This window comes from Mizuhopecten yessoensis, unplaced genomic scaffold (genome assembly GCF_002113885.1).
Source record: "Mizuhopecten yessoensis strain PY_sf001 unplaced genomic scaffold, ASM211388v2 scaffold5965, whole genome shotgun sequence".
Lineage (NCBI taxonomy): Eukaryota > Metazoa > Mollusca > Bivalvia > Pectinida > Pectinidae > Mizuhopecten > Mizuhopecten yessoensis.
The window spans coordinates 112,483-127,568 of NW_018406312.1; the positions used below are offsets into that span (position 1 = coordinate 112,483).

The 15,086-nt window shown below is 37.3% G+C and overlaps 1 protein-coding gene across 6 annotated transcripts in view; it reads right to left on the minus strand.

The window, feature by feature from the left end:
* The window catches only part of LOC110451332, a 31,806-nt gene extending 18,113 nt beyond the window's left edge, over positions 1 to 13,693 (minus strand). For 2 of the 6 annotated variants that reach the window (XM_021499274.1, XM_021499273.1), the window contains exon 1: positions 13,184 to 13,691. In XM_021499274.1, the coding sequence (XP_021354949.1) occupies positions 13,184 to 13,414 (231 nt within the window). In that variant the 5' untranslated portion in view covers positions 13,415 to 13,691. Of the gene's footprint in view, positions 1 to 1,393; positions 1,593 to 6,632; positions 6,684 to 11,380; positions 11,405 to 13,183 lie in introns of those variants that run through there. The other 4 variants (XM_021499270.1, XM_021499271.1, XM_021499272.1 and 1 more) reach the window with 4 other exon arrangements.
* Positions 13,694 to 15,086: the final 1,393 nt, after the last annotated feature.

A 15,086-nucleotide genomic window follows, 5' to 3' on the forward strand; every position in this document is an offset into this window, starting at 1 on the left:
TATTAGTATTGGGCTTTTGGTTATCGTATTTGAAACAGCTTGTGTTTTGCCACACTTCAGCTCCGTGTATCAATTATGGAGGTCTGTTACAATGTCCAATGTCCCTGTAACTAGGTGTACAACCAATATTTGCCTTTCGAAACATCATCATTTCTTCACTTTAGATGGCTTCCAAATAGAATGCGACCCGTATCAGATAACGATACTGGTTTAATCTCAAAGACTAAGAAAATGGTCTCCCTTTGGCGAGAGTTTCAACCCATTAAAATGATGTCGCACATCATCGAGTACTATACCCTGATGCAATTTTATACTGCAAACAAAGTCTGCAGTCTACACAACGGCATTTTCAATTGACTGCTGTTCGTTGGGTTCATTTGACCAAGATCCACCCGGTGTTAGTTTTGGTGTGGATGGCACGAGTCACATATTTGACTACGGAGAAATAAAGTAGCATCAACACTTCCGCAACCTGTATGTGCGTCCCCAGAAAACGCATACACTAAAATTTATTTACATATAGATCTAGTTGATGTGGAGTTTAATATCTCTTTTACCAGCTGTGGAGAAGTATGCCGGCTACAAATCAAGATGGATGTGGCCATAGGAAACCTCTTAAATCATTACAAAAGTCCCAGTAATTTATTTCATCAGAGCCAAGTGACCAAGATTGATAAATGAACTTATCATGATATGCCATATAATAACATTGTTTGGTGTTATTATAAATGAGCTAGACATGTTATAAACATTATCAATAGAAGATACTATGATGTTTATAATATGTCTAACAGATAGATATGTACGAAGTTCATTATTCACCATGGTCATACCTGCAAAATTGTTCACCGGATCATTTTACTCTGATATTTGTGCTTTCTCGATACCACAACCATCGTATTTAAAACTGTAAGAGAAAATTAGCCTCGCATGAATGAATTTTAGATCATATTTAATTTGGTTGCAAAAAAGATTGAAATGTTATTAATCCTATAAAGTTTTTATCAAGACCTCAGCCTTTTGGGGTTCACCAATACTCCCTCTGACTCTACTTCCCGTGTCATTCTGACACTATTGCCTCAATTTAATACTTTTTCCATCTCATTGTTTCTCTATTGATCATTACATTCTGACATTACTTACCAACTTACGTTCTGACTTTATTTACCAACTTACGTTCTCACATTACTTACCAACTGACGTTCTGATATTACTTATCAACTTACGTTTTGACAGTACTTACCAACTTACGTTCTGACATTACTTACCAACTTACGTTCTGACATTATTTACCAACTTACGTTCTGACAGTACTTACCAACTTATGTTTTGACAGTACTTACCAACTTATGTTCTGACAGTACTTACCAACTTACGTTCTGACAATACTTACCATTTTCCCAAAAATATGTTTTTACTCTTCAAGATATGATACGCTGTTTCTCCTTCAAATTGCCTTTAATGCGAACTGGCACATTACAGATCAGAGAGTCTGGTACTGAAGGAACATATATCCAACCCGCTCGAGAGTACGTTAATATCCCGCCTATATCTTTCTGGAACCTCCCGACAGAGACATAAACCAAAGAGAACTACCTGTGACAACCATGGTAAGTGTTGTGGTGCTAAGGTAATGAGTGAGTGCGATAGGTCGACCGATCTACATAGCTTTGGCAGGGTATAACATCAGCTTATAGAGGAATCCATCGTCACCTACTTACATAACTATTCCGTCAAGGACGAAGCGATTAGAATAATATTCACCTAATTTCAGGCTCGTTTAATTTCTTAAAATGTAGCATATGAATGAAAATTAGGCGAGTCATTTTGTCGTTATATTTTGTAATGGCCGTCCTCCTCGTTATACTACTTAACCTTCGCTAAAGTATCTTCAAGTCCACATTAAGTTAACCTAATCCAGCTTAGTCGCCGCACACTGCTGTAAGGTTTTGTTGTAAATATTCCGGTTTAGGGACTTTTAAAGATTGTTGATAAGGATTACCATTATATTTCTATATTTATTTGAGAATAACTCCTATACATATTCGTATAGTAGTAAAACTATATATCATGGTTTTTTAAACAAATTGTTTGAACAAGGAAGTGCTATCCCGCGTTGAATAGATTTTGAAACTAATGACCTCGTTTGCAATTAAAGTACAAAGAAAAAAAGCGTATTTCTCGGCGTCACAATTTTTTTATCTGAACTTGAAATCAATAGGAAAGAATAAGATGAACTTAACGAGACACCAAACCAATAAGTAAGACAGTGGGGCGAAACTCACTTTCTTCACAGGATAGTGATGTGTTATAATTGTCAATGGTAATGTTACATCGATGTTCTGTCATCACCTAGGACAGTGGAACTTTAACTGATACTCGAGTATGTATTTGTCAATATACTGACACATATTCCTATTTTGACACCGAAATAAAGTACGAAATAATACAATGTACGGTAACGAATTTCACCATGGATAATGAACTGTTTTGTTTATGAAAACTGTATCAGTACTTCAATGTGTTTCAGTGTTGAAATGTTTGCGAAATGAACCTTGGTAGTGTCGTTAATGTACAGGTGGTTCCCTGCATTATGCCTTGTTTCATATTTTAGATTGAAAACAAAAACAAGAGGATACTGAAGAGTGAATTTACCCGTAATGTGAGCTCCAAATCGGCGTTAACAGGGTACACCATGCATAACTTTTAATTTGGAGACCTTTAAAAGTCAGAGGAAGGTAAGACAAGGGGTAGTATCGTTAATGTACAGGGACATGTAGTGTCATGCATTTTGTCTGGTCTTCACTTACACCCTCATTTGAATACGTTTATATTGAAAACAAAAACAAGAGGATACTGAAGAGTGACTTAACCCGTATTTTGAGCTCTAAATCGGCGATAACAGGGTACACCATGCATAACTTTTAATTTGGAGACCTTTACAGGTACAAGGAAGGTAAGACAAGGGGTACCGGAAATACAAGCATCTTCTGCTTAATCATCTTTTACTATCTAGGCAAATAAGCTTTTTGCACATTGTTATTATAGCAGTTTTTGCCATTTATGTTTATGCTAATATGTATATTATATGTACAGAGATTTTGTACGTTGTTATTATAACATTATAACATTTCTTGCCATTTCTGTTTATGATAATATGTATATTATATGTACAGAGATGATAACACTGCAATAAACGGCATTAAGATTGTTGAAATGAATACCCTATGATATTACCCTACCCCTGAATTGCCGTTGCCAACGTCTAAGTGTGTCTCCTGTAACAGTATATATATATAGATAGTAGTAAACCATTCAAGGGGTAGCACCTTTGGTATTTAACACACGAGAGAGTAATTGCTCCTAATGTCTATAGAAGTGTTTTAAGACCTTTAAACTTAAGTAGTTCTAATGAACATTATTCCATTTAAAGACCCTGACCCCAGACCTGTACAGACAATTATACACGTCCCTGCCAGTAACACGGAAATACCTGGAGGGGCGTTATTGGCAACGGTCACACGATACAATATGTTCTGTATACCCTATATATCGTTACTGTGAACACGGAGACAAGGACGCATAGCACAAATTGAAAGGTTTAAAACCCGAACATTTTAATCAGTTCAACTTCATGAATTTTGCAAATATGAAAAATTAAATTATAAAACAAACAAACAAAAGTCGGTGTTTGAAACAAAATGAAGCCACTGATTAATGTACAAAATAATAAGGATTTTTTTCATCATTTTTTTCATATATATTAAATATTTTTGATTTTTGTCTAGTTTTAACTTAGTGTGACAAGGCATAAGCATACAAACAACAGTAGATTATTTATTATTTTCTTAGTGTAAAATATATTTGATAGCAGTTAAGATCGTCATGTAGTAACCACAACACGGTAGACATGGTGTACAGGTGTATTACAGGTGTATTACAGGTGTGTAACAGTACTGTGATCGACCATGCATACTACGTGTTAATTACTGTATACCTGTATATATCTATATACAGTTAAACTGTTTAATAATCTGAGCTTTAGGTATGTACTGTCAATGTGTATCTATCTACAGGTGGCGCTCATATATTAACATTGACACAGTTAAATTAAAGGTAATCTACAATAATAAATCTTGTTTATCTACCATTATTGAGATTTGCGGAGTGTGATACGTATTGCGGTTTTTTATGATTGTGATTACGCAGTATAAGTACATTTTAATTTCTTCGGTGCACCCTCCATAACGTTCATTGTGAGTGTTGTGATTGTCCACAAAAAATAGAATATTCTACACATGTATCGCGCATATGTTAAATTGTATTATTCGACTAAGAGATGTTCACGCCCACTTAACATAAAATGGCGATTTCTTATGGTATCAAGTAATGTACTAACTGTCTCGACTCCACGAGATGTATACTCAGTTCCAGTTACCTCCCTTTATATCAACAGGCCTATGTGATAGGTATATCTTACAACGTAGGGGATAGTGTACTGCTCCTTATTTGACGGATACTGTGTATTATTCAATGACGTTTGGACAAAATATGTCTTAATTTAAAACAGAAAAAATATATGGGTAAGTGATTGAATACAAACAAGAAATAAACGTTCTTTAATATAACAATACTGAATCAAAGGAGAGAGAAAATGAGTCTGTGCCGGTATCAATTGTATTGTACGCCAGAGCTGGTGTTGACCAATAACATAGGCGCATGACATATAACATGTGTAATAATAATCTCTTCAGAAAATTTGCTATAGAACACTATGATGATTCTGTCTTGTTCGATGCCTGCTACACGTATGCATAAAATGTCCTGTTCTAAAAAGCATTGTGCATACCAATCATTTCCCCTACCTACAAAACACTTTGAAATAAGTGTCCTGCCTGAAATTTTAATATAATGACATATTTTGAAGAATTATGAAGTAAAACGTGTCACCCCTGTGTAGACCTCAACAAGTCGACTTCAGTGAAGCCTTCCACACCTACCGATAAACAATCACATTTTTCATCTTACACGAAATGTAAAAATCCAAAAATTGTGAATCAATTATTCTTATTTTCTCATCTATGAACACAGACAAATGGTTTTAAATCGGGACAAAACCTCAACTGATCTGCTGATATTCTTACGCAGAAATCTTGATTGGTAATTTTGACGAACATTTCCAAGTTGGTTATATCTGTTTGGTTGTGTGTCAAAACCCATTCTTAATACAATACATTATCTACAGTGAATACAAAGATACGGATCAGAATAATGGCAAATATAATCAAATATGAACTCTGTAGTAAATTAGTATGAGAATCAAACACGTATCTATCGTACGCCATTTTAAATGGTCAGGTGTATATATTCAACCTACAATTTTAAACGCACTTGTTCCTCGGTTTTTGACACATAGTTATTATATGTATATATATTACATATTATATTATTATATTCTGAAAGAAAATAAGAAATTGAGGGGAAAACCCGAATTCGGGAATTAAATTGTGAAAGACGTAAGGTCTACAACTTGCCCGATATGTTTTGACAAAAAATAATTAAACTCGGATTAAATCCCCCGTCAGAAGTTCTCTATTTGGTCCTTATAATACATCCGGGTATGTGAGAAGAAACCTTAAAATCTACACTTAAAGTACAAAACGATTGTCGTGCGAAGGCCGTGGTTGTCTGTTTTTTGCACCCCGGATCAGTCTCTTTCAACTACTACCTGACACATACTATCATTTCAATGTTGCGGGATCGTTGAATTCTATTTTTTGACATGTTGTCTATTTTCAGGGGAGGGACCAATCGATCCAAGCACTGCAAAACAAACTGTGTATTACGTTATTTACACATCGTAGCCTCTCTCTAATGCTCCGACAAATGTCTACATGATGATAGCGCTAAAAGGCTCTTACATTAGTTCCACTTGTATTGAACTTGTACACCCCGGAGTGCGAGTACCAATAACGCTACTCGGTTAATTACGTGACGATTGTAACAGTTTCTTTCATATCTTCGTTTGCTCTCATCACAGTTTAAATAACATTTGTCAAGTCCAAATTCCTTTTCAAACATGTTTTATGTCATATTATCACATAAGATTGACATGATGACACCACTATAAAGAATAGTGACATACATTACTCTTTTAAGTTTGAATTGCTTATATTTTCCTTCGTCGTATGTGAATTTATACAGATATGAAACATACAAGATAGATGCAAAATAAATATGAAAACGATGGTCGAAATCCGTCATAAATAAATGTTACATGTATTTTTGTTTTAAGAATAACGACTCAAGAATAGGATTACTGTTTGCCTTGACCATGTGTAAAGCATTTCTCTTTTTTATTTTTATTTTATTTTTATAAATTAACAATCTTATCTGGAAGATCTGTTAAATTGCTAACGTATTGTCTTCAGTTTATATTCCATTGTTATGATAATACATATTATACATAGTTAGTATGGCGTTAACATCGTGAATGTTCATTGGTTGTGTGAAACATGGAAACACATAGTGCAAAACTCGTCATCAGAAAACCGTGTGTTTCGTGCCTTACGAAGGTTAAGTGACCTTTAACATGAACAAATCAGCGTGCTCAGACTGACCGCTGTTTATACCTGACTCGTCCTGTGGAACTGCTTCTCCTTTTTCTTTGGTTTCGTTTTGCCCTACATAAGACATCAATAGAACCGTTACAAAGATATAACTCATAAACAGATGGCACTCCTATAATATAAGAGGCCGTTGGTCGGCCTTTTTACGGCGCCTGTCAAAAGTATCTCGCCGTGTAAACCTCTAACATTGTTGGAGGAAAACAGGTGGTTGCGCTTTTGAAAATTTGGTAATAATAATAATAAAGGGACGACACAACTAAAATTGGGTCATCCACTGAGGGAGGAATAGTGAACATTAGGTAGCCCACCGAGTAGGGGCATTTATTATAAGGTCATCTAGAGGGACATTAACATTAGGTAGCCCACCGAGTAGGGGCATTAAATGTAAGGTCATCTAGAGGGACATTAACATTAGGTAGCCCACTGAGTAGGGGCATTTATTATAAGGTCATCTAGAGGGACATTAACATTAGGTAGCCCACCGAGTAGGGGCATTTAATATAAGGTCATCTAGAGGGACATTAACATTAGGTAGCCCACCGAGTAGGGGCATTAAATGTAAGGTCATCTAGAGGGACATTAACATTAGGTAGCCCACCGAGTAGGGGCATTTATTATAAGGTCATCTAGAGGGACATTAACATTAGGTAGCCCACCGAGTAGGGGCATTTAATATAAGGTCATCTAGAGGGACATTAACATTAGGTAGCCCACCGAGTAGGGGCATTTAATATAAGGTCATCTAGAGGGACATTAACATTAGGTAGCCCACCGAGTAGGGGCATTTAATATAAGGTCATCTAGAGGGACATTAACATTAGGTAGCCCACCGAGTAGGGGCATTTAATATAAGGTCATCTAGAGGGACATTAACATTAGGTAGCCCACCGGGTAGGGGCATTAAATGTAAGGTCATCTAGAGGGACATTAACATTAGGTAGCCCACCGAGTAGGGGCATTTATTATAAGGTCATCTAGAGGGACATTAACATTAGGTAGCCCACCGAGTAGGGGCATTTAATATAAGGTCATCTAGAGGGACATTAACATTAGGTAGCCCACCGAGGAGGGGCATTTAATATCAGGTCATCTAGAGGGACATTAACATTAGGTAGCCCACCGAGTAGGGGCATTTAATATAAGGTCATCTAGAGGGACATTAACATTAGGTAGCCCACCGAGGAGGGGCATTTAGTATTAGGTCAATAACTACGGTAAGAGGCATTACACAGTTGGTCACCTATTGAGGAAGGCATTTAGCATAAGGTCATCCACTTGTTGAGGGCAGTACAAATAAAGCTAATTTAGAGAAGGGGTAGTTGACTAACAAGGGGGTAACATTTATCACATTAAGGTAGCTTAACTGTATGCAGGATCACATTTTCATCGCGACATACCAAATAATCGTTTGAAAACAAGTTTCATATAATTTGAACCAGTAGGAAAAACCTTGATGTGATGATGTGGTCCACCAAATCAAGGGATGCGTCATATACTGACATTTCTTAATTAGAGGTCAGGTCATGGAAATTACCTGAAATTCTTCAAAGTCATTTGTTATCTCCCCTTTAAAAACAAAATGAAAAGAATGTTGTCAATTATTTCGGACTAGTGGAAAGGCAATACAATTGTGAGTAGTTTATTGGTCAATAGGACGCTTTTATACTGAAATCACGATACTTAGAATAGGATCTGGAGTGGAGAACCATCGGAGAAAGTTTCTATAAGCAGGATAGACTTGCATGTTACTAATGGGAGAGGAAATAGACGATCATGAATTCATTATCAACACAAGAGTTTGGCAATGAATCGACACGTACTGTCATACTGGAAATCAAGGTCATAACAACAAGCTGAAGAAGTAGGGTTTGTGATATCATTTATTTCTATGTCCAAGAGAATAGGATGGATGTGATTACGGCTGAAAAATCTTGTAAGGCAACGAAAAACATGGTCAATGAATTTATGTTAAAATTCATGTAAATGTTCGTTCAGAAGTGGTGGAAAAATCTTTTGCATAATTATTGCTTGAGAACCTTTAGATAAATGATCACTGTTAACAGGACTGCACGAAATTCCTTTTACTTAGTTACTGTATTAATATTATTGTATAAATGCTTAAAAACATCTCAAAACCATATACACCGTACCTTTGCTTTACTATCATATTACAGTTGCTTGGACATATCTTATGCGGTACATTAGCTTCTTTGTTACTTTATTCCAACCATCGTACACTGTATTTAGAAATGACGTATCTTACTATTACATTGTATCTATGTTCCATGTTGGTATAAAAGTAAGAATCGTATACTGGTATAAGAAGGAAATCGACAGTGGATAATAAGTGTTTGATACGACAACAAAGAAATAAATGCAAATGAATGAACTTTTTTTCTTAAACCTGTTGTATTACTTCACAAAATTTAATGTTATCGCAAGACAAACTCAATTCATAAATCAATGTGCATTGTTCATTAGGCGTGTTCTTTTCAGCTATGATGTTTTCAAAAAAAACACACCATAAAATATGAATGAATTGTGATTTGTGTACCAAAACAAACTAAGTAAACCACTTTTACAAAATGTAAAGCGTAAAATGCAGGAACTAATAATTGGTGAAGCAATGCTATACATAGGTGAAATACATAGAGTAGGGTGAGGTGTACAATACTATAATCAAAGCAGCAGCCTATTGTTTACCTCCAGACGAAGTGTCACAGCCGGACCTTTATTTCAGGACAAGCAGCACTGTCACAATTTTTTAACATTTACTTCTAGACGAAAAGGGTACCAACTTGTACTTTTATCAATGAATTCGTACGTCAAAACAATAAACGACACAACAATACGCTTCTACCTAAATATGTCTTAACAAGGGTACGAGAAAATAACACTTGCTCCAAATAAGGAGTTCCTGACAACCTGACGCTTCTGCCTAGATATGGAGTGCCACAACCTTAGGAATATGTCTTAACAAAGGGTACGACAAAATAACACTTCCGATAAGGAGAAACTGACAGCCTGACGCTTCTGTCTAGATAAGGGGTGTCACAACCTTAAGAGTATGTCTTAAAAAAGGGTACGACAAAATAACACTTCAGATAAGGAGTTCCTGACAACTTGACGCTTCTGTCTAGATAAGGAGTGCCACAACCTTAGGAATATGTCTTAACAAAGGGTACGACAAAATAACACTTCAGATAAGGAGTTCCTGACACCCTGACGCTTCTGTCTAGATAAGGAGTGCCACAACCTTCAGACTATGTCTTAACAAGGGGTACGACAAAATAACACTTCAGATAAGGAGTTCCTGACAACCTGACGCTTCTGTCTAAATAAAGGAGTGCCACAACCTTAAGACTATGTCTTAACAAAGGGTACGACAAAATAACACTTCATATAAGGAGTTCTTGACAACCTGACGCTTCTGTCTAGATAAGGAGTGCCACAACCTTAGGAATATGTCTTAACAAAGGGTACGACAAAATAACACTTCAGATAAGGAGTTCCTGACACCCTGACGCTTCTGTCTAGATAAGGAGTGCCACAACCTTCAGACTATGTCTTAACAAGGGGTACGACAAAATAACACTTCAGATAAGGAGTTCCTGACACCCTGACGCTTCTGTCTAGATAAGGAGTGCCAAAACCTTCAGACTATGTCTTAACAAGGGGTACGACAAAATAACACTTCAGATAAGGAGTTCTTGACAACCTGATGCTTCTGCCTAGATAAGGAGTGCCACAACCTAAGGAATATGTCTTAACAAAGGGTACGACAAAATAACAATTCAGATAAGGAGTTCCCGACGACCTGACGCTTCTGTCTAGATAAGGAGTGCCACAACATAGCGTCTAGGCAAACACTTAAAACTGACATCCAGACAAATGGTTTCGTAACCCTATCCTTACTTCTAAAATGGATTTCCAAAACATCTCATGCTTGATGCCAGTCAATAGGTGTTGCAACAAAACAAACAAATATAATTTGCAAAAAGTGGTGTCACAATCTAACGAGAATGTATATTCCGAAACAAGAGGCACCACAGCACATTTACTGTTTAGACAAGAGACGACTCGCTTAAATTTGTATGCAAGAAAAGATCTATCAACACAAGGGATGATAAAACAACCTCACGCTAACCTCCAGGCAAAAAAGTGTCCAACCACCTCACGCTCATTTCTATATAAGTGATGGACCAACAATCTCATACGTGCGAAAAGAATCAATGATATGACGACGTTTATTATCACTTATCAGACATGGGCTACACCTACTCTTCCTGCCTACTAAAGACAGTGGTTGAATAAAGTCGTTCTGCTAAGGAGAAAAAAGGGCAAAAGTACGAGTGTACGGACACACTCGGACATCCAGAACTAACTATACGTATTGGAATGTGTACACAGCAAAACATAAATGACACACAGACATATATTTGATAATTACAAACAGGTGAAGTCCACCACTTATCAGTGTTCGTGATTGCATACATGAACACGTTCTGTTGATTCTGGTGGCAAGATACCGAGAAAGGATTGTTCGCACAACCATAGTGGTCGCCACTACGTAGCTGTGCTTACAGGGTCACATGAAAATACGAGAAAAGACGAACATTGCTGGAGTTTTGATTAAAAAAAAATGCATTTCTAAAAAACCTATTTGATAAAATGTCTGTAGCAAAATAAGCATATAAAAGGCTTGCTCCACAACACAAGAACGTGTGTATATAGTGTGCATACTGTGTTACCTTGAAGTTCAGCTTGGGCAACTGCTGCAAATGGACCAACCAGACATAAATATTAGTTCCTACACAACATACTGTAAATGATTACATTTTAACGGACTCCAATTTTAGCATATCATGTAAAGAAACTGTATACAAAATCTTTAATAAGTGCAATCATAATTCAGTGCGAAATTCAAAGCTCGAAAAAACGGTAAGTTTACAGTAGTTGGACTCGCCGTTGAAGATATCATGTCGACAGATTTTGGATGGCAATCAGTGTGACTGAGTACATGGAGATACTTCAGGGATCACTCTTGTTGGAATACTTTCCTAAGCTCTTATTTCAGATGTTGCTTTCCCATTCAAAGACCTTTTGGGGATTAGTGGTAACTCATATCTTTTTTATTAAACAGGTTATAATTCCTTTTTGCCAAGAAAGACTCATTTATGTCATTATTTTTGTGAGATTGATGCGGTGACGATTCATGTTAACCTAATTCACACGACAGCGTTTCCCCAATTTAACACAATCTACTGTATATAATATATGAGTTTTTGCTACTTGCTATCGATAGAAATTGCACAAAACAACCGGCTACTTGAAGTGACTGAGAATGGATTTTTCATAATCCTGTCCCGAATTAATGTACTGAAGAAAAGGGATTAAATTTCATTTGCAATGCACGGTGCCATGGCCTACAATCGTACAAGTATAGGAGTAATTCTTGTACCTTCTTACACATTACGACTTATGTCAAACTAGTTGGTCGTATGCATTGTCACTGTAAACGTTATAACATATTGGTCCACTACTGTTTGATGTACGAGTAGGGGTACCGAGTACGACCACAGGGGCGTGTTATCCACCCACATTCCAAGTGGTAATTGATAGTAAGCGTATATACGGGAGGAGGTCCTACGTAGGAATACAATCCCCTGTGTTATGTCAGGTTGTAATGAACGTCTTACTTTGAACGCATTCAGGTTGTGATTAATAGGATATCACATAACGGCCATACGACGACACGAGATAGTCTGTGAGACAGGGGAGGGTCACGCGTGTCATTGCCGGGGGGTCAGGCCGTGACGCAAGGGACATATCGGAGTAACACGTCTCGTCTTACAGGGCCTAATGTGCAGTAATACGACAGATTCGAGAGATAACTAATCGTCTCACAACGGAGAGCGAACCTCATTATAAAATTTATTCTTCAAAAGATTGAGCACCAATAAATTATACTGCCGCATAGTGTGATGGCGTATCAATAACTGGGATTAACAGTATTTTGGTTACTTACATACTCGTTTGTACTTGTAAAATAAAAATAAAAAATCTGAAATGACAAATGGTTTTCTTTTTGAACAATTCCGTGTTGACTACAGAAAATGTGGATCAACATCCTCCTCACATTATACTAGCGTTTCTCGTGTAATTGTAAGAGAGAAACAACAGTTTATTCTAGAATATACACAACTGATTTACTCTAATTTTTTAATTATTCTTGTCTTCGTGTAAGTTTGTCATTGGAAATATTGTTAAGCTGAACTCATAATATGGATTAAAAAAACTAAACGTCTATGTATCGGGGATGGTATTCGAATGTAAAGGTATATAAATACGTGTGACACCGCGAAAATATCAATGACAAAATTGTGGAAATAGCAGCAACTTGCCAACAAAATCATTTTGATTGTGAAATGGAAAGTGTGCAATCACCTGACGAAACATGATTCCCAAATACACCGTTTTGGACTTTTGAAAGTTCAGAATAATGCGGCAGAAGTCGCGAAAATAACCGACACCAGGTGAGGATTATCACTTACCATGCTGTTAAACTCCGGTGACCATTGTTCTACGTCCCTGGGGCCACAGAAATCCTTGTGTGTGGTAGAGTTGTACTTGTCCCAGCTTCGTTTCGATCCCGCAGACTGGGGCAGAAGGTGAGCACTATTGTCTTGAAGCAGCCGGATTTGGTGCGCCAGCCAGTTCCCCGGGGGGACGGGCGACGGAATTTCAAAAGTTGTGTTAGACCTCTGCATAACATCCAGCGCCATTTTGAATTTCGTCAAGCGTCTCTAAGAATGTGCCGACAGATTATCCAATAAAAACGATTTTTTTATAATAATTTCCAGACGCCAGATTTGTATCACTGTCACCACTTACTCCATCTGGTCTACACAGCTGTGAGGGACTGACCCTGTACCGTCAGACACTAGCGACACCCCACGGGGTGACATTTGCTCCCCGAACTTTCTTCCCTCTGTGATGGTGGATCGAGTGTCGGAGACAAACCTAGCCCAATACGTCTGTCATTATGTATCCCTTGTTTCAAATCGGAGCAGTTTAAACGTTACAGTTTTATTCTGAAGATTTTAATCACCCACTGGGGCCAATATGGGGCGATTCAAAATTTAATTTACAGTTAAGCTTCTAATCTCCTACTTAATACATTCAAAGATATTTCAATTTAAATACAACAAAAACTGGATTTATTCTTATACATATTTTCTTTGGTTCATGTAAAGTAATTAATTATCAAATGTTTAAACGATTGTTAAGTATATTTAAATAACTGGCCTCTTTTTATGTAGCAGTTTCAATATTTCAACTACTTCACATATACCAGTGGTAGATCTGCTGATTAGACCGGTCGGTTCACTGCCCCTATACTACATTAGTTCCTAAGCCTTAGTTTCACGAGACAATGACACCTGACTAATTAACATAAGATACAGTTCATAATACACCCTTGCAATACACAATGTCTCACACTGTATCCAAGCACGCGCTTCCATGCCAACTCAGTGCTGAGCCAATAGTTATTGATAGGGGGCGTGGCAGGTCCGACTTCCGTAGGTTTCGTTCGAATTGGTATCAATGTGGCTGACGCATGATCTCTGAGCTAGTGCGAAGACAATTTAAATACCCACTGTTTTATACCGGGCTTTGTCATACCGATTAACAAGTAAATGAACTTAGGACCTTTCTGTGTGTAACCTCACCCTAGAGTCACTAGTTAAAATCTACTTATATTGCCAGTTGATCCTTTGTTACCAAATACACACGTTGAGCTTTACCAAAGCATGTATTATAATGACAGCAAATTAACTTGAATTGAATAGTACAGCATGAGATTAACGTGGAAAAGGTTAAAGAAGACGATACCAAGTTCTATCAGACTTTCGAGATACATATATTCGTTCACCAACGAGTTGATCACAAGCACCGCTGTGATATGAGAGAAAAAAAAGAAAAAAAATGAGAGAAAAAATGTAATGGCCATACCAGGATTCGAACGCGGGACCTTCCGAACTCTAGACAAACGCTCGAACCGCTTGTGCTCTACCTGGTCGCCGGCGATCGAACCAGTCAAGTTCCGCTACAGATGTATCCATGGTAACGTTTGTAGTCGGATACTGCTTTATCGAGATTGATCTGAAGTTGTATACAGAGGTAACTACTATAACAAAGTGTGCATATTACAATAACGTTACAGCAGCTGCAACAACGCTCGTATAACAGCGGGTCTATTTAATAACGTTAATGCACCCTAGCAGCCGCCCCACAGTGTTCCCATCTAACATGTACCCCATGCATGGCCCATGGGCCTAAACGGTCACCTGAGTAAATGAAGTACTCAAATTGTAGCATGTATTTTTTTAATTGGCACATAGTGGGGCATGCACACATACTTATATGGAGACCAGGCATACACATGCGGTATAG